The 26,856-nt window shown below is 36.7% G+C and overlaps 1 protein-coding gene across 3 annotated transcripts in view; it reads right to left on the bottom strand.

Annotated features, from left to right (window-relative positions):
* CUNH9orf85 (chromosome unknown C9orf85 homolog) overlaps positions 1–26,856 on the bottom strand; it is a 49,075-nt gene that overhangs the window by 17,702 nt on the left and 4,517 nt on the right. For all 3 annotated transcript variants that reach the window (XR_011473408.1, XM_070431500.1, XM_070431501.1), the window contains exon 2: positions 4,654–4,760. Coding sequence is in view for 2 of the 3 variants with exons in the window: in XM_070431500.1 (XP_070287601.1) it covers positions 4,654–4,760 (107 nt within the window). In the remaining variant the exon portion in view is untranslated. The remainder of the gene's footprint in view (positions 1–4,653; positions 4,761–26,856) is intronic.

Here is a 26,856-nt window from a genome sequence, read left to right on the forward strand (position 1 = left end):
TTTGTTTTCCCAGGCTCAACTGCCCCATACACTGTAGTAGACATATAAAAGCAGGACTTCTCTGGGAACAAAGCTCCCATCCTGCTGCTAGAAACCCAACTCTTCCCCATATGAGGCCTTACATCAAACTCCAGACCAATGGAGGTATCTATAATGATAAAAGCGTAATATGCAAATCGACCAAATGGCCAAACAGCAGAACGACCGTCTGGGCGACCACGTTATGACATGCACTGGCGCCAGGCCAGCCAAGGCAGGTGCGATGTGATTGGTGGGGGGGGCCCCGCCATCACCTCACAATCGCCCTGCAGAGGGAGGCCCAGGCCACCGGGGCAATCAATCAGGGTGTGTGGGGGGGCTCTGCAATTGCCCAGTAGAGGGAAGCCCAGGCTACTCAGCCGCCAGCACTGTGGTGGGGCCTCCCTCTGCAGGGCGATCGATCGAGGGGCTTCTGGACTGTGAGAGGGTGTAGGCCGGGCTGAAGGACCCCCCCCACACCCCCAGTGCATGAATTTCATGCATGAATTTGTGCACCGGGCCTCTAGTTTGGGTATAACTGAGATAGAAGTAATTTATTTATTTAATGCAATGAAGTACGAAGAGATGAGGGCTGCCTCGGGCAGTCAATGGGAATAAAAACCAAAAGGCAATAAATTTAAAAACTACAGTAGGTCCTCGGGTTATGTCAGAGATCTATTCCTACAGCGCGATGTAACGCGATTTTCATAGTAAGTCAGAACCCACCTACATAAGCACCTACGTCACTCACATGGAGCACATACACAGCAGTAATGAAGTGAAAACAGTAAAACAAATTTAAAAGAAAGATAACAATTCCTGACCTTTACTGTGGTAAATAAATAATAAAAAACATAGAGCACATATCTACATACATCGAAATGACGGAACTTTTTCTTTTTTATAAACAATGGGAGATGGTGACGTACCCACGAAACGACGTACGTCGAGTCCGACGTAACCTGAGGACTGTCTGTATTAGTTAGAAAGGGCTAAACACCTGGATGTGAAGACCAGGTCCTCAGGAGGAGTGCCTTTGTTTGAGGAAAAGATGTAATGAAAAGCAGCGTGTTAGGCATAAAGCACCTACATTTGTGAAAATGGTAGGCTAGGCATCCCTTAGAGCAATGCTGGTTCCAAGGCATGTTCTTTCCTTCTTCACCTGACTTACTTTTAGGATGAAATCTACTTTCAACCACATTCTTCTTGTGGCATTTAAGCTCCCTTCTCCCCATTCTGGACAGTTCTGTTTTAGCCTGCTGTATTTAATGAACTCCCTGGCAAGCTTTTGTTTTATTCAAGAATTCTATAGCTGCAAAGTCTGAAAAAAACTGACCTAAGATATTGAAGGGACCAAAATTTTGCCACCCTGAAGCTGCCTTTTTGGCATTTTGATTATAAATTGTTTATTAAAAAGACAAAAGACTCAGAAAGAACCTCTGGCCCTCCCCCCTTTCCTGCCCAAGAGCTGCAGACAGAAGCCTGCTTTGGGAAGGGAGCCTTGGCTTAATGACTTTAGGAATCTCACCCTAGCATTAGTCAGGAAGACTCCAGCTTGTTAGCAAGAATATTCCTGCCACTCTTGTTCTGCACTCCCTCAACTACCTGTAAATTGCCCATTCTCACTCCTGAAATCTAAGACTCCATTCCCACCCCCAACCCCCACCCCCACCACACCTTTTCTCCTTTGTCCAAAAACATCTTATATACCCAGTGTTGCCTGTCTTTGGAATTTTCAGGACGATGTGAAATCCCCATGAACATGTATTAAAACCTTTATTTTCTCCTGTTAATTTTATTAGTCCAGCCTAGAAAAACTTAGAAGTTGAAGAGTATTAATATTCTTTTAGTCCCCACAGTATATATGACGCTTCAGTGGCTTGCCCCTGTGAGTATCCATTGATTTTGTACATAGCAGTTTCTCAACCAAGATTCTATTGACATGTTGGGTTGGATAGGTCTTTGTTGTGGGGGCTGTCCTGTGTATTGTAGGATGTTTGGCAGCATCCCCAGCCTCTACCTGCTATATGCCAGTAGCTTCCCTCCCAGATCCTATAGTCATGGCAATAAGAAATGTCTCCAGACATTCCCAAATGTCCCTGGGGTCAAAATCCCCTTTCCTGTTGAGAACCACTGATACAGAGGACTTACAGGTCCAATTCTAAACTCAGACCCCAATCTGTTTTGGGCCTGCTGCTGTGTTATTCCAGCTTCTCCTTTCTTTTCCACTACTATGGCCATGTTAAACATTAGCTAGCACTGTATTTTTCTTTTATGGGTAGGAAGAGAAAAGAAGCAGCTAGAGATTCTAACACAAGTTTGGGTATTTGCCTACCATACTTGTAAATTAATAAGGAGAAAAGGATTGCTTAATTACCTGAAATATAAGGCAGAAGACGTTTGTAGGTACCAGTATAGGCATTTCAGTACCTGAATGTAAAATTTGTTTCTCTAAATACATGTCCTGTGTATTGGTAGGATTTTTTAAAGGTAGAATTTAATAAGTATAAATCCTAACAAAAGAAAAATTTAATTTGTAAGTGATTATGCTTGACCAAAGCATTTAAAATGTCAAAACAAGTGATGCTTCAGTGGGGGTCTAAAATACATATAAATACTTTTCCTCCCACTTTCTAAATTCTTCTGGTTTGGCTAATAACCAAATTAAAAGATAGATAAAGTTTAATACATGCACATGGGGAATTCACGTAGACATGATAAATCCATAAAAATTCCAAAGACAGTGAGGCAACCTTGGGTATATAAGACATTTCTGGACAAGGAGAAAAGGGGTGGGGGTGGGGGTGAGAAAATAGATTTCAGAAGTGAGAATGGGCAATTTACAGGTAGTTGAGGATGACAAAACAGACTTGGCAGGAAAATCCCTGCTAAGTGACTCGGAAACAATGGGGCACAGGGGGTATCTAGCGAATAGGCACCTGCCTGAAGTTCTCTTGTTTACCCTACTTAATTCAAACTGGGCTAAGGGGGATTTCATAAGATCTCCTTCCAGAAGCTGGGTTCTTTGTCTGAAACTCTTGGGCAGGAAAGGGGGGAGGGTCAAAGGTTCTTTCTGGGTCTTTCGTTTCTTAGTAAACAGCTTAAAAATCAACATCCCAAAAGGCAGCTTCAGGGTAGCAGAATTTTGATCCCTTCACATCCCATCAAGCATCTTTCATCAATGGATTTAAATCCCTCACAATGTTGGTCAAGTCTTAATATGCAGAGAAAGCAAGGTGGATATAGATGAGTTATCCTTTCTATAAGACTCTCCATGCTAGATTAGCGTTTGAAACCCGGGCTTTCTAAAATGCCTAGTGTGTCACATGTTCAGTGTAATCTGAAATTCATAATGTTCTAGGCCAGACAGGTGACCTCTTAAGTAACACGTTTGGGCCATGTTTGGACTAGTAGTTTCTTAGTCTCTCATTAGCCATCATTTGTTTTGCAATACCTGAGGCTTCTTTATTTCCAGAGATCTTCCTTAATGTCATCTTATCTGTATTTTGGTATTTATACAATATATTTTATTTCCCTCATTTTACACTCGTCACCAGCTATTCTATGGCTAACCTCATCTGCCTCAGGGTGCTCATCTCCTGGACCTAACTGAGGTCTCTCAAAGGCCTCTGGGTTACACTACGCTGCCCAGGCAGTGGCAACATCACCATGAACTTCCCTGACTCCAAGTTATAGATTCACAAAATAGTTTTAACTATTGACATAGTTTTTCAATAAAAATAAACAGCAAAGGTTATATCATGTTTACTTTTTAGACTAACGTTCCAAACTTTAAGTAAAACTTCCTCCCATGAAGGAAGAGAAAATACATTTAAGCAAGTTGCCACTACTACTCAAAAACTAAAAGGAAAATAAAGCAACACTGCATAACTGTGTTCTAAATAGCTACTACATAGACTACCAAACTAAAACTCAGAATGTAAAAACACGCTCACATCATTAACGCTAACTTTTATATTTCAAATGATCATTTTTCTCTTTTAGGCAGAAATTACCCTCCAATGTGGCCCTTATTCAGCTGAGCTAAAGGATATAAGGGAACAACACTACTATGCACATAAGGCTGATAAAACAAAATCCAAGAATTAAAAAAAAAGGCTGAGGGACAGAGGAATGAGAAACGAAGTCCAGTATCTTTTCATTTAAACCCAACTATTCAAAGGAATGAAATGATCAGTTATCAATTTAGCAGTTTATTTATGATACTCCAGCTCAGCCATTTCAGTAATCTTCATAGGTTGCATTAAAAAGTCAGAGCTGTTTTAAGGCCCCCTTGGTAAAGATGATCCATAGTAAATACTGATACCTCATCAGTGAGAGGTAGACTTGCCAAACAAATATTCCCCTCTCTGCCCTAACCCACCTTTCATGCACAAGAGTCTATAAAAATGGTGCATTACTTATGGAAGAATGGGTCAGGGAATGATCAATCCAGTTTTTCAATCTATTTGCCTTCACAAAGCAGGATTCAGCATATAAGATAAAATTCTACATGGGAGAATGGATTTTTTTTTTCTATTTACCTTAATATTTATTTGAATACAATTTTGAAAATTGGGGAATGAAATAATAAACTATATGATACTGGCAAGGTAATTAATAAACTTAACTCACCATTTTTTAGGCTTTGACAATGGTTTGTATTTGCTGTATTTTACACGCCATTCAAGAACTTCTTTACAGCGCTGACATACTCCATCATGAAGTTTTGTATTAATTTTCTAAAAAAACAAAGAGAAAAGCAAATTGAGAATTTCATCTGTGCGCTAGCATTGCAAACCCCATGAAAAAGGCACACAAGAAATTTAAGTTTTTTTAAAACAGCAACCTAACAGTAATCTGTGTTGACGCCTTATATGTATTTTTATGTACATTCCTCAATTTGCTTCTTTACAAAAGCAATGATGCTTCACTGGTGTTCCTCAGAATCATCTAAGAAACTTTTTAACCTGCAGGAGTGTTTTGAAAGTCCTCACCATTGATTCTGATGTGCACATATGTTAAAACTCAAACTGTACAGTTAACGTATGTGCATTTTACTGTATGTAAGTTATATCTCAATAAAAACGTAATAATAAAGAAAACCTAATTCATATTTTAAGACTCTTTTGACAATTCACACTTTACCATTGAGAAATAAGAAATTAGATTTAGAAATGAGATAGCCCGAAATTGTCAGTCTATAGTGGAGACTATGAAACTTGAGAAAGGAGTGCCAGGGAGGAGCAGTTGCAAGCAAGAAGACATTTAATTACTCAGTTGAATCCTTTTGTATTCTCATGTAAAGAAAAATGTTTTAGAAAAGTTACCTTGCTAATCTTGTTTCTTCAAGACAGAAAATAAACACTCATGTGCAGTAAATATCAGTGGTGGGAAAAGGGCTTCACGAGGGGGAAAACCCCATTTTTATCTTATTATTATTATTTTTTAAAATATATTTTATTGATTTTTAACAGAAAAGAAGGGAGAGGGATAGAGAGTTAGAAACATCGATGGGAGAGAAACATCGATCAGCTACCTCCTGCACACCTCCTACTGGGGATGTGCCCCCAACCAAGGTACATGCCCTTGACCAGAATCGAACCTGGGACCCTTCAGTCCACAGGCCGATGCTCTATCCACTGAGCCAAACTGGTTAGGGCACCCCATTTTTATTATAATTTTCTTTTCAAAGTGTGTTGGGCATTAAGGAGTATGGACATTTTTTAAATGTGTTGTGTTCTCCATAATAGTTTTATATTTGATAATACGTTCATCTGATTCAGAACCTAGATTCTATATTTTCACTAAGTCCTCTGAGAATTCTCTAACTTACTTGTAGTGGAAGCCTGGTCTTTGCCTACTGTTGGAATAATGAGTGGAGAACATTTTACGTTTTCTTTGCTTTTATTTCCCTTTTGTGTTTCTCAAAAGGAAAAAGAAAAGCATCACAAAAAAAGCGGCTTCTTTGGACGGTTATTTTTATTTGATACTGAATTAAAAGTACAAGGTTTAATGATCATCTGAAACAAAACTTCCGAACAGGGCTTGCTATTCTTCAAAGTTCTAAACAAGAAGGCAAAATAATTTCACAAAACATTTATCCAAAGAGAAAGTATTTCATAGGATATTTTTGAACACCATAAACTGAGCTGTGAATATATTGTTTTAATTTAACCCTTAGCACTCCGCTGTCCCCTGTCAGAGGACATCGGAATTCTAGCATATCACTCGGATGTCCCCTCTCAGGGGACATTGCAGTTTATTAGTGATTACAGGTAATTGAGTTATTTCAACGCAACTTTTTGAGACATGCATGTTTCCCTGAAGTTTTATCTTGAAATGGCACAAGAAATTAAATCAAAATATCGTAAAATTACTAAGATATATACAAGAAATGTCAGCGGGTTTTGTGTCGGGTTAAACAATAAACTACATATTCCCGATGTGGGACAAAGAAAACGGGACTGCATTGTGTGTTCTAACAGGAAAACACCTGGTGGCAGGCGTCAAACCACTTATTACTGTCAAACATGCACTAATCAGCCTGCAATGCATATTGGGGAGTGTTACAAAACTTATCATACTGTACAAAATTATAAACAATAAAATATTGGTTTTTTTTTGCAAATATACATTCCTCGATGTCACCCAATTCATATAAGTCCAATATCATTATAATACGTTACTTGGTTCCAAAATTATACTAAATAATACGAGGGTCTGTAAATGCACGTTTCCGCCGCAAAGTAGCGTCGAGTAGCTGGTAGCCAATGTCCAGAATGGTTCGGAGTGCAAAGGGTTAACTCTGTAGTGAAAAACGTAATTCTGTTACTTAATGAATTGTGTGAGTATTCCTTTCTTCCTGACCTAGATGGAGAGTCCCTGAGAAATAAATTCTGCGTGCCATTATACTTCTTCTTACTGTAGTCTGCTAATTACTGCCCAAAAGAAGGAAATCTGTGCTTGATATCAAACTCCTCTTCTGAGCAACCTTGATACTTAGTTATCGCCTACAAGGCTTGCTAAGAAATTCCCAGAACCAAAGTTCACATTTCATCATTTGTTCTCCCTGCCTTCTGTTGCCTACAGTATCTCACTAAAAGCATTAGGTATATTTTCATAACTCTAGCACTGGGAACAAGATAATGACTTGACTATGATTACAATATGAATGTGGTATAAACTTTCTAATTAGAATATGCTTAGAATGCAAAGTGTTTCCTTACCTGAAATTTGATCATAATAACACTCTGCTTGTTAACTAGGAAGCATTACTTGGTTTCTTGTTTGTTTCTGTATCCAATTTCTGACCAGTTCATCTTGATTTACAAAGCTGCGCATAGTTTTGAAACTGGTTTCTTTAGGTGGATTGACAGTAGAACAAAACAGGTCTTTGTGGGAACTTGTCCTGTGAGCGATGTGTGAAGCAGTATAAATGCAGATGCTGCACAGAGCTCACATAACTAACAGGCACTACTACAAAATTAAACTTGATTTCCATGGGTTAAGAAATGAATGGAAGTAAGAATGAGAATAGTACTTTCACTTAAAAATAGCTGCAGAGAGAGAGAGAACTGAATACCTTGTTTCCTGAATTTTGGCAAACTAGAGAAAGTTAATTCCAGAGATGTGAGCAATGAAAGCTGTCTTAGCTTTAGGAATCATTCTGCCTGGGGCAAAGAACTCAGCAATCCTATGGTACTCACACCTGTGATGTTTACAGCTAACCCTGTTTGTGCGATTTATTTTAGCATATCCCTCATGGTAGAAGATTCACTGGAAAAGGATTTTCAACAGCAATTAGAATTGGAATTTTTCTTGAGAATTTCATTTTTAACTCTATATTTTTAATTAATGAAGGGAGGTATAATATGCCACTGTTTTACTTTTAGCATTCCTGAAAGAATTATGGTGTACAAAAAAAACCCAAAAAACTTAATGACCGATTCTATTAGTTACTCTTGAATGATATTCAAATTCTTTTCCCCTCACAATAGTATCATCTTTCTGTTAAAGGACACTTTATATTAAGGTTATTAAGGTTAAGATTTAAGCATATAACTATAAAATCGAAATATAAAATAAAAACTTAGTTTTCTAAGTGCAAAAGCCTTGAAAGATCATTTAATTCAACAAGGCTACTTTCAAGATCTTTAAAGAAAAGAAGATCTTCTGTGGGAGATTCCACTGAATTTAGGAATCTCAGTTAAAGAAGAAACCTTATTTATCAAGTGAATACTTTTTTTAAAAAGGTCAGAATAAAGTTAAGGTGTATCAAAAGACACTACTACTTAATATATACATAAAGTCTTAGCCATCACTAATTTATACAGCATATTTATAGTAAATGTTATCCCTGCTCTAAATATTCTGCTGTCAAGACAATGCACTTTGGTAATATAACACAGTAATCCCAAAAAGAAATTGGGTGAGGACTTCAGATCCCAAGAAGATAGCAAGAGTAAATTGTAAATATAACATCTGAATCAACATGCTGATGCTGAAAAATTTTACAAAATATAAAGTATCCTTTAACTGTTAAGGATGAAACTATTGTGTGTGGGGGGGGGGGGGTAGGAATTTGAATACCATTCAAGAATAATATAATCTTTCATTATGATTTTTTGTACATCATAATTCAGAAATGCTAAAAGTGAAACAATGGCATATTTCATGTCCTTTATTAATTAGGGAAAAATACGCTTTAAAAATGAAATTTTAAGGAAAATTTCAGTTCTAACTGCTGTTGAAAATCCATTTCCATGGAATCTCCTGCATTAAACCTCTCCACAAAATAAGACGTTTTATATCTTAATCATATTTAAGTATATATTATTTTTAAGTTTTCTGGTAACAGTCCCTTAGTCTAAATTTGATTACAGGATAAAAGATCTCTGGATTTGGGAGCAAGAACTTAACTAGTACTAGTATATGACTGTCTTTTAGGCTGTGGCTTTCATATCATAAGCTACATTTTAAATCCTTTTAATATGGCTAGCACATCGTGGGGTATCAAGTGTCTTATAAAAGAAATACAAGCAAAAAAAATAGATGAGGGAATCAGATTGGGGGGAAATGAGGGTAGGTAGGGAAAATTAGGAAGCAGTCAGGAGTGCTGCTGGGAAGTGCTCCTGCTAGAGATGAACTACAAGGGGGATTTGAACTTTCTAGCAGCCACTAAGACATAAGCTCTGCTCCTACCTACCTCAGTGTCTGTAACATGCCAAAATTCTCAGAAAAAGCACAACTGATCCTGTTATTCAAACCCAAAGTTTCATCTTTCCCAAAGAGAACACCCACCATACAATACAGTAAGCAATGGTCTCTAAAACATCCTTACAATACAAAGCATTTCACAGAGCTGCTTTCTACCCCAGTTCTCAAAGTGCACGTTTTATAATGCTAAGCACGGTATGGCAAAAAAAAGTTATTCTTGGGGGTGCAATGCAGGTACAGCTGCCTGATATTTTCGTAGGATCTATAGCAACGCACTGCATATCATAATGAAATCAGGAATAGTACTCAACTGAGTCTAAAAACATTCTTCTCTATTATGAAAATTTCCAAACATGCAGAAAAGTTAAAAAAGGAATACTTATACATAGCCATATATACACTGTATAGAGACAACTATTGGCATTTTATCTTTTTGCTTCTTATGTGTGTGTATTTAAAATAAGCTGCAGACATCAACACACTTCACCTATTAATTATATATATCCTAGAAAAATTTTCTCCTACTTAACCACAATACTGTTACCCATACTTCAGAAAAATGAAAAATAACTCCAATGTTATTGAATGTTGCCATCTACACTGACATTTCCTCAACTGCCCCGCCTTGTTTATCTCTCTTTTGATCTAGAAGGGTTTCCTCTATTACACTGTTTTTGAAAATACTAGGCAAGTTGTCTTCAAGAATATCCCACATTATGGATTTCTCTGATTGTTTTCTAATGGTGTAATTTAACTCATTGCTTTATCTCCTATATTTTTATAAAGTGGAAGTTCGGTTTAAAGTCTTGATTGGATCCAGGTTTAATACTGCTTATAATAGTTCATACAGGCTGCTGCTATGAACTTCATGTTACTCTAAGTCATGAAGCACAAAATGTCCTGTTCTTGCCTAGTCAGCAATGAAAAATCTGACGGATCACTTGGTTAAACTGGATAGCAATGACCTCTTCTAAGTATAAAGATTAGCAATAATCTATGGGGGTCATTTCAATATACTGGTCCACAATAGCATTTCACGTCATGATTTTAGCATCTATTCAATATCCTTTGCCTGAATAAATCATTTTAAATATTAACTTTATCATGCTTTCTAAATTAATTAATTTTTTAAAAGGTTCACAGCTAATGTCAGTTTTGAGGTATAATCTCTATACAGTAAAACTATGGTTCTATGAATCTGACAACCAAAATGTAGAACACTTCCATCACACTAAAAAGTTCCCTAATGCACCTCCATGGTCAATGCCCACTAACACTCCCCAGGCAACACTGATTTTTAAAAAAATATTTTTATTGATTTCAGAGAGGAAGGAAGAGGGAGAGATAGAAACCTCAATGATGAGAGAGAATCATGGATTGGCTGCCTCCTACATGCCCCCATTGGGGATCGAGCACACAACCTGGGCATGTGCCCCTGACCAGAATTGAACCCAGGACCCTTCAGTCTGCAGGCCAACACTCTATCCACTGAGTCAAACCAGCCAGGGCAACACTGATTTTTTAATATGTGCCTATAGTTTTTTTTTGCCTTTCTCAAATGTCATAAAAAATGGAATGATAAAGCATATTAACTATCTGAGGAGCTCATTCCATATATATAGATATATTAACTGATTACAGAGAGAAAGGGAGAGGGAGAGAGAGATAGAAACATCAGTGATGAGAGAGACTCATTGATCGGGAGCTCACTACTTTTTATTGGTGAATGGTATTCAACTGTATGGATGTGCTATAATGTTTATTCATTCACCATCTGAAGGACATTCTGAGCTGTTTCTAGTTTGAAATGCTAATAAATATTTGCATACAAGAACCGATATCCTAACAATATTATATGCAAAGATGTTTATTTCTCTTGAGCTAATATCTAAAAAAAAATGGTATTTTGGGTTATATGACTATATTATGCTTAATTTTATAAGAAACTAATAGATTTTCAACATGGCTGTACCATTTTGTTTTCCCACTAACAATGTATGAGGATCATTTTTCTGCATCCTTTCCAATGCTTGAAATTGTAAAAAAATTTATTTTAGTCATTCAAATATGTGTGTAGTTTTTTTTTTTAATATATTTTATTGATTTTTTACAGAGAGGAAGGGAGAGAGATAGAGAGTTAGAAACATCGATGAGAGAGAAACCTCGACCAGCTGCCTCCTGCACACCTCCTACTGGGGATGTGCCCGCAACCCAGGTACATGCCCTTGACCGGAATCGAACCTGGTACCTTTCAGTCCGCAGGCCGACGCTCTATCCACTGAGCCAAACCAGTTCCAGCATGTGTGTAGTTTTAATTTGAGTCTCCCTGATACTATATAATAAAGATGTAATATGCAAATTGACCGTCACATCCTCACACAAGATGGCCATCCCCATGTGGTCAAAAGATGGTTGCCACAAGATAGCAAATTTTCATCATATTATGTTTGCACATATAAAGTTCTGATCCTACTTCAACAAGATATTAAAAATAATAGGAATTTATCAGGGGCAAAGAATAATTGTCCCATTCTTTTTTAAAAATACATCTTTATTGATTTCAGAGAGAAAGGGAGAGGGATAGAAACATCAATGATGAGAAAGAATCATTAATTGGCTGCCTCCTGCACACCCTCTACTGGGGATTGAGCCCACAACCCAGGCATGTGCCCTTGACCAGAATCGAACCCAGGACCCTTCAGTCGGCAGGCCCACACTCTATCCACTGAGACAAACCAGCTAGGGCTAATTGTCCCATTCTTGAATAAATTATTTGGATATTGAAAAAGCACTTGTTTCCTAATATTGTTTATAAACATTTGCTTTGCTTTTTTTGTCCAGGCAGTTAAAATATTAAAAATAGAAGACATTGCCATTTCCCTTAAAAATGGAATTTAAAAAATTATTGCTATAATCAACTTAATATCACATTTACTACTGAAAGAATACCACTATTACATAATCCAGAATATCAATACTGAGATCTATTCATTTAAAATTTTCAAACCTACAAACTCTTTTTTTTTTTTTTGCTATGATAAAAAGTAATAGCTTGAATATCTACTAGTTACTCATATAAGAAATACCTTATTTGGATAAGTTATTGAGTCTTACTATTTTTATGTATTTTATTATTTCACAAAAAGAGCTAGTAATATAAATAGCTCAGAAATACTCCTGAAGTGAGTTCTAGCAGTAAAGTTGGTTTATTGTCATTTAAGGGAAAATACAAACCTAAAGTTAATATAGGCTTATTTCTTTTTAGGAAAGTATAAATGTTCAGTGTAGCTAATTAGAGATTATAAGATTTTTTTTTTTTTTTTTTTTTTTTACAAAAGATTTCAGTCCATTCTCCTTTAAGCAAAATATTATCCTAGTTTTCTAAAATGCTTGATATATATACATATACATATATCTAATACATACATTTTGAGTTATCAATATTTGATTTTTACTATGTAAAAGTTTAATTAAAAAATACCTAAGGCATTAAGAATGGGATATATTTCCACTATAAGCTAAAATCATTAACTTCTTTGAAGTCTAGTCTCTCTTGCTCCCATTCACTCTATATTTATAAGCCCATAAAACACCAATATCAAACTGAGAGAAGGGAAAAAATATACTAGAAATACTCAAAATGTTCTTGTTCAGTATACTTACAACGTAAGCTTTTTCTAGCCAAGAAATAATATTTGGTTCCCTCTCCCACTTTTTTTGTTATTGCTGGAATCTTTAACAAGCAACATCTGCAAAAATAAACAATTGCATTTTTATCTAAAGACTGAATATAAAATGAGTTCTGATCATCCCAAACAGAGGACTATTCTTTCAATAAGGGGGTAGTACTATTGTAGTTGCAATTATACAGAGAGGGTTTATGTAGAATCTACCCAAAGTACCTACTGATTTATTTCAGCAGCCAAGCAAACTACCCAGATTTTCACTGGCAAACAATGCAAAACGAACAATGCTGCAATATCTTCTTCTGGCAGTAGGGAAACCTATTAAGAAAGCAAATTTTTTTTCTAACATTCTATTTCACTCATTTATTTTTAAGGAAAAGTTAAAATAAGTCGGTGCTGGGTTAACAAGCAAATATTCTGTAGTATTCTAATAACTGAAACAATGCTTTGATAGACTAATCATAACTTTAAAAGGTATGGACAGCCCTGGACGGTGTGGTTCAATTGGTTGGAGCATCATCCACTGCACTAGAAGGTCGCAGGTTCGATTTCCAGTCAGGGCACATACTTCGGTTGCAGGTTCAACTAGGGCAGTGGTCAGCAAACTCATTAGTCAACAGAGCCAAATATCAACAGTACAAGGATTGAAATTTCTTTTGAGAGCCAAATTTTTTAAACTTAAACTATATAGTTAGGTACATTGTTATTAACTTAATTAGCGTACTCCTAAGGCTTAGGAAGAGCCACACTCAAGGGGTCAAAAAGCCACATGTGGCTCACGAGCCACAGTTTGCCGACCACGGGACTAGAGCATTCACACATTGATGTTTCTCTCTCAATGAATGAATGAACAAATGAATGAATCCTATATAATAAAACCCTAATGTGCAAATTGACCAAATAGCAGAACAACCATTGGAATGACTGGTCGCTATGACTCGCACTGACTGCCAGGGGGCAGACGCGCAACGCAGGAGCTGCCCCCTGGTGGTCAGTGTGCTCCCACAGGGGGAGCGCCACGCAGCAGCAGTGGCAGGAGCCTCTCCTGCCTCTGCTGCAGGCGGGAGGTAAGGAGCGAGGAATCCCAGACTGCTAGAGCCCAGGACTGCGAGAGGGATGTCCGCCAAGGGGTCCTGGACTACGAGAGGGCGCAGGCCAGGCTGAGGGACCCTCCCCTCCACCCCATAGTGCATGAATATTGTGCACCAGGCTTCTAGTACATACATAAAAACTGTGGACAGTTGAAACAAAGAGTACTCTGGTATAAAGGTTTTTAATTCTCCTTATTTTGTTCTACAAGGTACAATTCAAAAGCCATAATATGAATGTTAAAGAATATTTTTATGGAAGGACCCACAATGAAATGCTAAAAACATATTAAAAGCAGAAATTGAAATAATCTCCTGACAAGGGAAATTTTGCCTTTCAACAATTAAAATATGGTACTTAGTATTTTAAGATAATGTGCCTTCAATTACTTTAGAACCATCTTCATTATTAACTATAGGACATATTTATTTATTTATTTAAAAAATATTTTCATTGATTTTAGAGAGGAAGGGAGAGGGAGAGAAACACTAATTTGTTGCCTCCTGCATGCCCCCTGCTGGGGATCAAGCCCACAACCCAATCATGTGCCCATGACAGGGAATCCAACTGAAGACCTCTCTGTGCATGAAAGAATGCTCAAGCAACTTAGCCACACCAGCCAGGCACTATATTTTTAGTAAATGAATAACTCAAGAACAACTTCCCTAAATGGACATAAACAGCTTTATCATCAGAGCAGTTCTATGGGAAATAAGCCTTTTCTTCCCCAGAATTCTGCTGTAAATGACCAAAATGTTAATGGTTTTATTAAGGAATATTTTTTCTTTCCTCAAAAAAAGACTAACCTTACAAAGTAGGATTGTAACCCCAACTCCATTTGATCCTTCTCAAGAGCTTTTGCTAATACTTCTTCCTCTGTTTACCCCTTAAAGATATCCATTTCCCAATATTTTTATGTTTTGTAAATGATTTTGGAAGGTGAGGGGGCTGGGAAGAAGGAAGAAGGATAGAGATATAAAAACATTGATGAGAGAGAAATATCATCAATCAGCTGCCTCCAGCATATCCCCTACTGGGGATGGAGCCCGCAAACTGGGCATATGCCAACCAGGAATAGAACTGGTGACCTCCTGGTTCCTGGATCAGTGCTCAACCCCTGAGCCTCACCAGCTAGGCCATTTCCTAATATTTAATCATCAATTCACTTCAGTTTGTCTCAGTACTCCTTTCTATTTAGACTACTTTTACTCTTGGTCAACTGAACCTGTAACTATAGCCTCAGTAATGAGCTCAATGAGGATTACATCCAAAACTATGTCCCCAGTCCTAATGTCTCTCTGGAAAGCCTGTGGGATACCCATTTCCCCCCTAAAGAAAATCCTTGAAACATGCTCTAGGAACTTAGTGAGAACTTCAACAGCATAAAAAAAATGACACAGAAACCACAACAAATAACCAGTCAGAAGTGAAGAATGCAATAACTGAAATGAAGAATACACTAGAAGAAACCAACAGCAGATTACATGAAGCCGAGGATCAAATCAATGATTTGGAAAACATGGTAGCAGAAAATACCCAATCAGAGCAGCATAAAAAAAAAGAATTAAAAAAAATGAGGAAAGTTTAAGGAACTTTTGGGACAACATCAAGCATAACAGCATCGGCATCATAGGGGTACCAGAAGAAGACAGAGAGTAAGGGTTTGTACATCAACTGTAATTATAAAATAAAAATTAGTTTTAAAAAATATTTACGTAATAGGCAACTACGAAGATGTTTATAGAGTACCACATGGTGGTTAACAGTGAGAATTTGGGCACCAGTGTCAAGCCACACTTCAATGTTGGTTAACTTCTCTGTGCCTGTTGCCTCATACATAAAGTAAGAATATCTATCTTACAATGTATGTTTTCCTTAGCAAATTATATGTATCCAATAAATGTTGACTATTATTTTAAAAAATTTTGTATAGTATCTTCTGTTTAAAAATTAATATTCACAGTTAATTATCAGTTCCTCACAACTACCTGGGGAGATAATATTATTCCTTTTTCACAGATGAAAAAACAAATCCAGACAGGTTTAATAATCTCCCTATGATTACACACTTACAAAGAAATACAACCAAGGCTCAAGACCATGCCCTCTGACTCCAAATTCCACTATTCTGCTCCACTATTCCATATTGCCTCAATTTTAGAAGCGAATCTCAGTCTGATTTCTAGTTTCACCATTGAGAGCATCATTTCTTCAGGAAAATTAGAGAGCATCATTTCTTCAGGAAAATTAGACTATCTGCATGCTAATTTAAGCTTTTCCAAATTTTTATATCAAGAGACATCACTCCAAAATGTAACTTCCCTTAATTTCTTACTCTGTACTTCCAAAGTCCCTTAATGCAGACATGGTAGACACAGTATAGAAACCATCTGCTTTCTACTCTCACTTCCTCATGGTCAGTTTCTGGTCTTTATTCCTTTTCCTGGAATTTAAGCCAAATCTAAACACATGGGAAAGCTGAAAAGTTATTTCTTCGTTGCTCTTTCCTATGTTTTAAACCTGCCTTAGTTATAAGATCAAATGTCAGACCAAATCTCAATTACCTAGGCAACCTAAAATTAGAAACATGCTCAGAAATCTGGGTAGTTTCTACATCAGTAATTTCCAACCTTTGTTATTGCTTCCACTGTTCACATTCCCATGTTACTCTTATCAAATATAGAAAATAGTATATCTTAATTAACAGGAGAGTAATAAGTATTTTGGGGAAGGACAGGGAAGAGAGATCCTAATACATTCTCTCCCAACAGAGAATGCCTCTATCAAAACTAAGGGAGATAGAGGTAAATAATGTACTTCTATCTTCTCAAGAGATCTTCTACTATCCTTATCATTTAACTACCTGCTTGGTTGTTTATAGTTTCTGGTCAATGTTCTTTTGCTTACTCATGTCCTTGAGTGATTTCACATACATGGGACATGTCTGTACTTTGGCCAGGTGTCTAGACAAAAGCATGCAGAGGAAAGACTTGTTTAAATGGTTTATTAAAAAACAGGTCTTTTTGGTTTTAATTATAAAACTAAAACAAACCAAATAATTTTTACACAAAATACTACTATCATAAATCTATAAACCACATGGCTAATCCTTTATAAAAATTCTCTCTGCTGCTATTCTTAGAACATTCCTGTGGCTAGGGGCAGGCATAATTATCTTCATTTTCCAGATGAGAAACCTGGGGCTCAGAGAATTAAGAGATTTGCTTGAGGTCACACAATTAATCAGAAACAGCAGAGGCAGGACCCATAAAAAGATGCCTTTTAGTTTAGGGCATTCTATTAAAGTGACAAGTAGAAAGTGTTTCCCCACAGCTTTCAAGGTTTTCTAAATAGTAAAAGAAAACACAGCTCAAAATTTTGCAGAGTACACATTTCAATTTGTACTGTGTTTTTAACTTAAATTCTGACACTGGTATATTGTTTTGCACAGAGGGCCAACGCTGCTAGTTTGTTCCTAAGGAAACGTTGCAGTATTATCCATTATGTGTTTTAAAAGTATAAGACAAAATTCCAAAGTTAGAAAAATTCACTTAGCAAAGAAAAATTATGTTTGCTAAGCAATGTTCTAAAAGAGGAGGATTTACTTTTTTATCATGTTCCTCACAGATTTTTTAATACACAGAGACCTAAACAATAAAGGGTAACTAACTGGTAAGCAACCTATGCTAACTATGTACAAGTCAACTGGAATGCAAAAAGCTCAAGAAGCAACTGTGTAGTGTCATGAGGCAACACACATGTTTTTATTAGCACTCATTAAGTTAGTCACATTTTGAGATCTTGTCCAACCAGAATGGTATGCCCCAAGTTATTGATCTTAAAAGAGACAAAATACTGACTGGCCATTGTTTCACAATGTTAAACAAAAAAGAATAATATTCATTTCCTGCTAATAGCATATGTAGGAATTTATGGATTTAACTCTTTCAAGCAGAATAACTGGTAATTGGTAATGTCCACAAACCAAATGATTTTACCCTTTATTTTTTATTGAATTTATTGGGGTGATTTTACCTTTTAAAATAAATCTATATTGTAAGTCATTTGCTTGGGGCAGGCATACTGAAGCTAGTTAACTTCTTCAAAGATAGTTGCCTCGTCGGCGTTGGTGGTATAGTGGTGAGCATAGCTGCCTTCCAAAGATAGTTGCCTTGTTTTGGTCATATTAATATGTCATACGAATAGCCTATGTATGCTGACAACTGATTCAGGAGTCCAGTCACATCAGGAAAAAATTAGGCTGTGCCATGCATGATTCATTTAGTCTAGAGCTCAGTATTCACATGTGACTTCCTTAACTTCAGTTGACAGCATTTCCTCATTCTTAAAAGGAAAACAAAGATTTTTTGATGACAAGAATACAAAAAGCTAAGGGATAAAATTAAGGTATATTTTGAATGACAAATGCAAGTCACCTATAACAAAATATTACTACATTTTATTTTTACAGATTTTTAAAAAATATTTGATTTTGTCCTATAATGCTTCTCACTTTATTCTTACATCATCCCTGTGTGGAAGAAAGAAAGTGTTGTTATTTATTTTTATTCTAACTTGTAGAGTTGTTATAACTTACCCATGGTTATAGAGAGAGTGAGTCAGTAGCCACACCAGGAGTCTGAAGAGTCTACTCCTGATGCTGCCCTGACTCCAAGCTTAGGGCACCTTCCAACATGTCAAATTATACAATGTGTCATAGGTTAGACTTAAATACAGCACATATCATGGCTGTCTATAGGAACAATTTGAAAAAGTATGAGTTAGCATGTACTTAGCACTATCCTAGACATCTCAAGAATTCAAAAGATTTATGTGCTTTAGTTGGAGAGATGAAAGTAATGGTCATGAAGCAAAATTGGAGAGCAAGCAATATTTGCTGGAATTTAAATGATGTTTAAAATAAGAGATTAACTGGCTGGCTCTTTCAAACTGGGCTTTCAGAAGTATTTGGATTGAGAGGGAGTCACCAGAAATCCAGGGCTGATTGGCAGCCTTACAGATTTCAAAACTGTCTTTTCATTCAGCCCCAATCCAATGGGACAAAGTGAGGGAGTCACGTATCTCTACTACTTATGGCAAATTTGCAAAGGTGTCTCAGAATGGGAAAGGCATTTTATGTTTTCAAAGACCATTGCTAAATCTTAAGCAAGCAGGTCCTCAAAAGGTCAAAGCCTAAAGTGATACACAAGTTTAATTTAGAACATCAGCAACTCATCTTCCTTCATACATTCCTTGTACCTCTTCCGGTCACACATTGAAACTAGAAACAGGGTTCACCCACAAACAGAAGCAGGAGAGATTATGTTCGCTATTCACACAGGCCACTGTGTTTCAGCCCTTCTTGAAATGTCTACAACTTGATAATGAACAGAGAACAAGATGACTTAGATAACTATTTCTACAGAGAGGAGAAATTCCATGTTTTTAATGCTAGATTATATGAGTAGTATTGTATGTAGTTCAACTTTTAACTTTACTAACTGAACTAAAACTACATTTCAAAGCTTTCATTCAGCTATTTTAAATCAAAAGCCTTTTTATGTTATAAGGTCTTGATAAAATTACTAATTTGCTCACTGTTGCTGCTTGTACCCTGGCCTTATCTCCCCAGCTAGACTATCAACAGCATGGAGGCTAGAACAAGGCCTTATTTTCATCTCAGTATTGCCTACCACAGATACCGGGCAAACACTAGGCACTCAAAGACTTTAAAACTGACAAGGATACTGATTTTTCTTCTCTATGGCTTTTCCAGCACTCAAACAAGACAGGATCTTTAGCTTGCTTTTAGGTGTGTGTGTGTGTGTGTGTGTGTGTGTGTGTGTGTGTGTTTATGGCCCAGCTTCACTTTTATTGTCTCACCTGATAACAACAACAACAACAAAAGCTTGCTTTTAGTTTTAATTCCCAGGTTTGGCTGAAATCTGGAACTGTGGGTATAGATTTTATCTTCCCAAAAGTTTACCTCTTCTATTTTGCTAATTTGCATATAACAACAGCATTATCTTTTACCACCATATTATCAAAGTTTATTTAAAGTTAACTCAGATTAACTAGGTTCTTCGTTCACCACTGTTTCTTCTACCACTTATCTTCTTATATTCAGGAGCACATGCCTAAATACAGGGATGGGCAAAAATAGGTTTACAGTTGTGAGCATGTGAAAGAAAGTTAATAGTTATTGCAATAATCAAAACCTGCATGTCTTTTTCCCTATCTTTGATCACCCCTGTATTTTTTTAATTTACTTTTAGTAAGAATGATTCTTTTGCCCTGATATCCAAGCCATAGCTTAGCTCTATCGAGAACTCTAAATTAAAAGTACTTCCCTCACAGCACATTAAAGAACTTGCTCTATTTTTTACAAGTAGCAGATGAGAAGTCAGATGTCTACAGCATTATAGTTGCCTTATAGCTAACCTCTTTGTTCCCTTTCTCTGAAAGCTGGTAGGAATTTCTATCATTGGAGTTAAAAAATATCACCATATGTCTAATATCCTTCTATCTGAAGGCCTAAGATTTTCTTAAACTTTGTGAAATTGGGCTTTTTTCTTCTTTACTTTTCATCATTTCTTCTGAACTCTCCTAGCCTTCTGGAATTTCCCAGTTCAATCTTCCATATCTCAAATTTCACTTCATCATTTTTATCACTTTGGCCTTTTAGACTAGCTTTTAGGCTAATCTACTGGCTTGATCTTCCAAATTACTAATTCAGCCTATTCTTTTCCATCCTGCTATTCATTCTACCAACATGTTTACATTTCTACAACCACAGTTGCAGTTTTTAAGAAATGTCATAGCTTTCTTTTTTTTTTAAACCGCAGCCTATCCTTGTTTTATGGATATTGAAAGTTTCTTTGAATCACGGATGGATACCAATTATCTCTTTTAAAAGTTCTTTTCTTCTGCCAAAACCGGTTTGGCTCAGTGGATAGAGCGTCGGCCTGTGGACTAAAGGGTCCCAGGTTCGATTCCGGTCAAGGGCATGTACCTGGGTTGCGGGCACATTCCCAGTAGGGGATGTGCAGGAGGCGGCTGATCGATGTTTCTAACTCTCTATCTCTCTCCCTTCCTCTCTGTAAAAAGTCAATAAAATATATTTAAAAAAAAAAAAAAGTTCTTTTCTTCATCTTATATTACCTCTGATAAATGGGCGTAGGAGGTAGGGTTTCCAGTCAGTCACACATCTCAAGGTTTTGGTTTTTCTAAAAAGTGTAGTGCTTCTTAGTCTGCTAATATTTATAAATGAGAGCCTAGGTCTCATGGTAGCCACACGTGCTTATTTAAATTGAAATAAATTAAAATTCTGTTTTTTAGTTCCATAGGCACATTTCAAATACTCAGCTGGTACATGTGGCTAGTGGCTACCATACTGGATAGAAATGGTATGACATATTTCCAACATCATAGAAAATTCCTCTGGATAGTACTGGTATAGAATAAGCCATATTCAATATAGAATGAATTACTAAAGCAGAATTGAGAATCACTACTGCTTTGGAAGTGAATTCAGATACTAATTATATAATCCTTGTCTCTGGTTGAAAGGATAAAAAATAACAGTTTGATAGCTTTTGCTTTAGCAGGCATATGAAACATGTTGCTTCCATGTATAAAAGGTTCCTTGTTGAACTCTGAGACCAACAATGATCAGGAATATTGCTCTGCATTTGCCGTTCATGGCATGTCCCCACTTTAGAGAGCTGTTCTTCTGACTTTATCTTGAGGGCAACTGTTAGATAACCATTGGAGTGATACAGATCTCATTAATTCTAATATTGGCATTATTTTAGAGTTTTACTAAAAAAAATCTTAACTTCCAACAATCTATATAATAAAAGCCTAAGCAACTATTATGGCAGAACGACCAGAACGACCAGTCACTATAATGTGCACTGACTACCAGCGGGCAGATGCTCAACGCAGGAGTTGGCCACTGGCGGTCAGTGCGCTCCCTCGGGGAGCTCCGCTCAGCCAGAAGCTGGGCTCATGGCTGGCGAGCGCAGTGGCAGTGGTGGGAGACTCTCCCACCACCTCCGTGGCAGCACTAAGGAGCAGCGAGCAGGCAGGCAGTAAGGAGCAAGGGGTCCCGGACTGCGAGAGGGCACAGGCCGGGCTGAGCCCTCCTCCCCCACAAATTTCGTGCACCGAGCCTCTAGTATTGTATAACAGATTCTTAAGCTGTTTAGCTGCATCCTATTTTATATCTTAAATTTACTTAATGTTCTTTTCTGCTTTTTTTAGTTCTCTAATATTGCAGTTTTATTTTTTTTCTGTCATTTCATTGAAATTTGGGGAAAACTGAAAGGTAAGTACATGTTTTTAGTCAGCTGTTTTGAATTAGAAGCCTTAGTAACATTGGACTTATTTTTCTTACTAGGTAGCTCAAAGAAGGCCTTAATAAAGGTGTCCCTAGAGAAGCCTTAAGATCAGAGTTAATTGCCACTGTAAACCAGGGAGTTTTCAATTTAAATTTACTAGGGAATAGCTGACCTTGCAGTCATCATATGAGGGTCAAAGAACTGTCCATGGTTCAATAATAAAGAGTTTAAATTAAAGCAACAGTATCACATGTGTAAAAGCAACAATAATATTTTAATATAGATGATAATAACTTATCCCACATGACCATTTTAACTTTATTAAAAACTAGATCTAAACCCACCAATGTGGCTCAGTGGTTGAGCATCAACCCATGAACCAGAAGATCACAATTGGATACTGGTCAGAACACATGCCCGAATTTCGGGCTTGATCCCCAGTAGGAGGCAGTAGATTGATGACTGTCTCATTGATGTTTCTATTTCTCCCTTTCCCTTCTTCTCTGAAATCAATAAAAACATATATTTTTTAAAAAACTAGATCTAGCATCATGTCCTATAAGCTTTCAAGTTTACAGGAAACACAAGAATCAAACTACTACCAGTATAATGTCTTATGATAAAGGCTAATGATGTAATATAGAACATTCACATATACAAAGTATATACTATGATGTCAAATATATTACTCAAATTGATGACTTCAGTGACATGAGTAATTTCAAAACAAACAAGTCAGCCACCTGGTAATAGAACGCTGAGATTTAGTAACATATAAATCTTCACAGAACAAAAAAGCATTTAAAATAATCTCTAGCTTAGTTTGGCATTTCATATCCATGATGTAAATGTCCTACATCATCAAATGACCTTCAGAATTCTACTACTAACAGTATAAATTTACTGGAAATTATTATACATATATAGCTCCATCACCTACAAGAATACTTCCTTGTTAATGGTATATGTTTGGTTTTGAATCTGCCAAAGCAAAAACAAACTAAAAGGAAAACAAAACAAAAACCAAAATATATATATATTAGTTCCAAAAAAATACAACTTGAATAATTATATTAACTTTAGAATGTAAAGCCAACTATTCCAACTAGAAATAAACTTGATAAGATATCCAAGAAAATGTCTACCATAAAGTTCTAAAAAAATGTCACTCAACCTTATGAATAAGCAGATAAGGTGGAAAACAATTAAGACCGGGGTTGAAATAGTCAGCTCCAAAGCTATGGGGAAATTCAAATTTACTCTTGATACTTTTAGAAGCCAAAAATCCTACAGATACCAAGTTAATCACTGTTGGGGAATCAAAGCATAACCATTTCTTTCAGCCAAAGAAGTATTACATGAAGCATTAGGATGCTTATCTACAGCCACTAATACCATTTCTGACCAGAGAAACAACAGGTCACCCAGGTACCTGTACTTCTCTCGTCTTTGCCCTGGAAAGCTGTGACTTTAAGGTTATTTTGAAATACTTCATATTCATCAAGACGATGGTTACATATGAGGAGGAGAGCGGTAGTGACTAGGAGAGGCCAGTGACAGTCTCTTGATCTAGGTATTGGTTCCATGACTGTGTCCACTTTGTGAAAATTCACTGAACTCTTATTATGATTTTGGCACTTTCCTATATGTTTGTTACACCTCAACAAAAGTTTATTAAATGAAAACATTTCATATTTATCTCTTTTCCACTTTTTGAAGTAGTTATTAGTCTAAGATTCCTGAATAAAGGATTCATATCATTTCAGTGCTTGGGACCCAATAAAGACAGGAGAGTTAACACAGATCAGTAATCTATTGTACAATGGCAATAAGAACTATTTGATTTCCATTTCTTCATCCCACAGGACAGAACTGCTGCTTCAGGTGCATATTATACTCCATGAGTAGTTCAGAATTGCTTGAGTCCCTGTCCTCTAAGAGATAGATGATATTTGTGTATGTATATGTGAGAGAGAAAAAGCCAAAACGTATAGACTACTAACTAATACGAATGTGCCATACGTGCGGGGAGGGCAGTAAGTACCACAGGGAAGGAGGGACATTCCAAGAGGATTCATCAGGTAATCACTAACTGAGGGAGTAGCATGTGAGCATGATGAACATCTTAGGATGAAGGAATGGGCTAGCATTTACAGAATACTTAGTATCAGGTACCGTGTAAGCATTTTCATAAACCTTATTAAACTCTCACAATACAGCTAAACCCACTGAGACCCTGACAAGTTAAGAAACTTGTTGATGATCATAGAGCCAATACATAACAGAGAATCTGACCTAAATCTTTTGATTCCAAGATCAGTGTCTTTGTACCACGCCATGCCGCCACTGTCTTAAACAAGAGCTTGTTACCTTCAGCCAAAAATCCAAAAACATCTGAAATATGACAACTTACAAGGAATTTTCCTAACCAATGTATACACTTAAAAATATTTTTACTCTTCAAAGTAACCTGACCAAAACCAAAATAAAACACACTACATCTACTTAGAGAAAAGACTGATGTGAGAGAGAAACATCGATCAGTAGCCTGGTAACCTCCTGCATGCACCCCAACTAAGGATTGAACTTGCAACTTGGGTATGTGCCCTGCCTGGGAACTGAACCACCACCTTCTGGTGTACCGGATGACGCTCCAACCAAGTGAGCCACACTAGCCAGGGCTTTCAGTAACGGAATTTTAATTCACAGCTTAAGATCAATCCATTTGGCAAAAAGATCTTAGTCAACTATACTCTTCTAACCAGTACATAAGAGAGGCTTTCAGTCTATGCTTTTGTAATCATATAATGCAATATGTTCATTTTGGAAATAAGCATAAATACCTATTTATAATCCTGTTTTGGAAAAGAGCCTTCACTGACTCTTAGCCTTTTTGGCCTCCTTTTTTAATTTAAGGTGATCTTTATTCATTCTTTAAACATTATTGAGGAGACGTTAGTGTGTTACAATATCTTCCCTCAAAAATGAATAAACAAAAAGCCTTGTTTTCAAATGATTCCCCAGTGCAACAATTTTACCTGATCCTTTTCATTTTGTTTTGTTTTCAGATTAAACTCCTTTAACTTCCTGACCCACACCTACAAACTCACCAGCACTCATTCTTCTTTCTGCCTTATTCATCTGATTCCATTCAACTTCTCCTTGACCCTTTCATCCCCAAGATGTACTACCTCTTTAAGGATAATACTATATTAATTATTCCCTCTCTCCCTTTATTCCTGAATTATTGTAGTACTCCCCTGTACTACCTTCATCACAGCATTTAACACACTGTTATATAATTATTTATTTACTTTATTCAATCACCAACCCCTGACCTAGGTTTTGAGAATGTAAAGAAAATCTTCACAAAAGTCATATTCTACAGGTGGCCTATAAATAAGACAAACAATATGCCAAAAAGTAATGAGGTTATGAAAATAAAAATAAAGTAAAAACTCATAGTTTTGATAAATTGAAACAAGATGTGAGAAAAGGCCAAGAATCAAGGGCGATTCCTAAATTTTTGATTTGAGAAACTGAGTAAATGATGGAATTGTTTACAGAGTTGGAGAACAGTAGAGGAAGAAAGGTTTGAGAGAGAGAAAAATGAAGAGTTCTTTCTTTTCCATGTTAAGAAGCCTTTTTGATATTCAAGAATAGAGGTCAAGTAGGCAGTTCAACAACCCTGCAGTTCAGGACCAAGGTTAGCCTCAAAGGTATTTAAAACCATGAATGAAGAAATTATTTCAGGAGACTAAGAGGCAAATGCTACTGAGCAACTGAGTGAGATGAGGACTGAGCATTACTAACCAGGGATCTGGAAACAGATAAATAACCTTGACAAGAGTGAAATGGTGGGCACAAAACTATTTGAATAGGGACAAAAACAATGAGAAGTAAAGAAATAGAGAACCAGGAGCTTTTCTATAAAAAAAAAAAGGAAATAGGGTGGAGCTTCAAAAGAACATGGATTCCATCTGAAATAAGCCATTACTGATGGAAAGATTGATGATGCAAGAGAACATGGACAACAAAAAAGAAGCCTTAAGCCTTTAAGTCATTTAGGGAAACAGGGCAAGGTTCAAGTGGAAAAACAGGCCTTTCACCCTCTGTAATAGAAAGGCAACGCATATGGGTAGTTTGGTAGATGTGATGATGGAATAGCAGAAAGCCGGATCTAAGGTTAGGATTCTGTCAGGCAAGTACCACAGAGGGAAAGAAGATAAGGGAGCTGAGATGTATGCAAAAAAGCAATTGTATTCATGAAGCATGGACTCCAAGCTAGAAAATGAAGGTGGGAAAGGACATAAGTGAGTACAGTGAAAAGTGGAAGGATTAATAGAGAGAAGGAGCCAATGGAGTAAAAAAAAATTATTTTGAGGAATAAGGAAACCAGGTAAGTAGATAGTAGCCAGTATTTACCAAAAAAAAAGTAAGTGGAGCAATTATATGCATAAGAGAGTTTAAGGTTTGACCATGGGAGGAGATTCCCAACGTTG

Source organism: Myotis yumanensis, unplaced genomic scaffold (assembly GCF_028538775.1).
Source record: "Myotis yumanensis isolate MYYU_CA2020_CCGP unplaced genomic scaffold, mMyoYum1.0.hap1 SCAF_12, whole genome shotgun sequence".
Lineage (NCBI taxonomy): Eukaryota > Metazoa > Chordata > Mammalia > Chiroptera > Vespertilionidae > Myotis > Myotis yumanensis.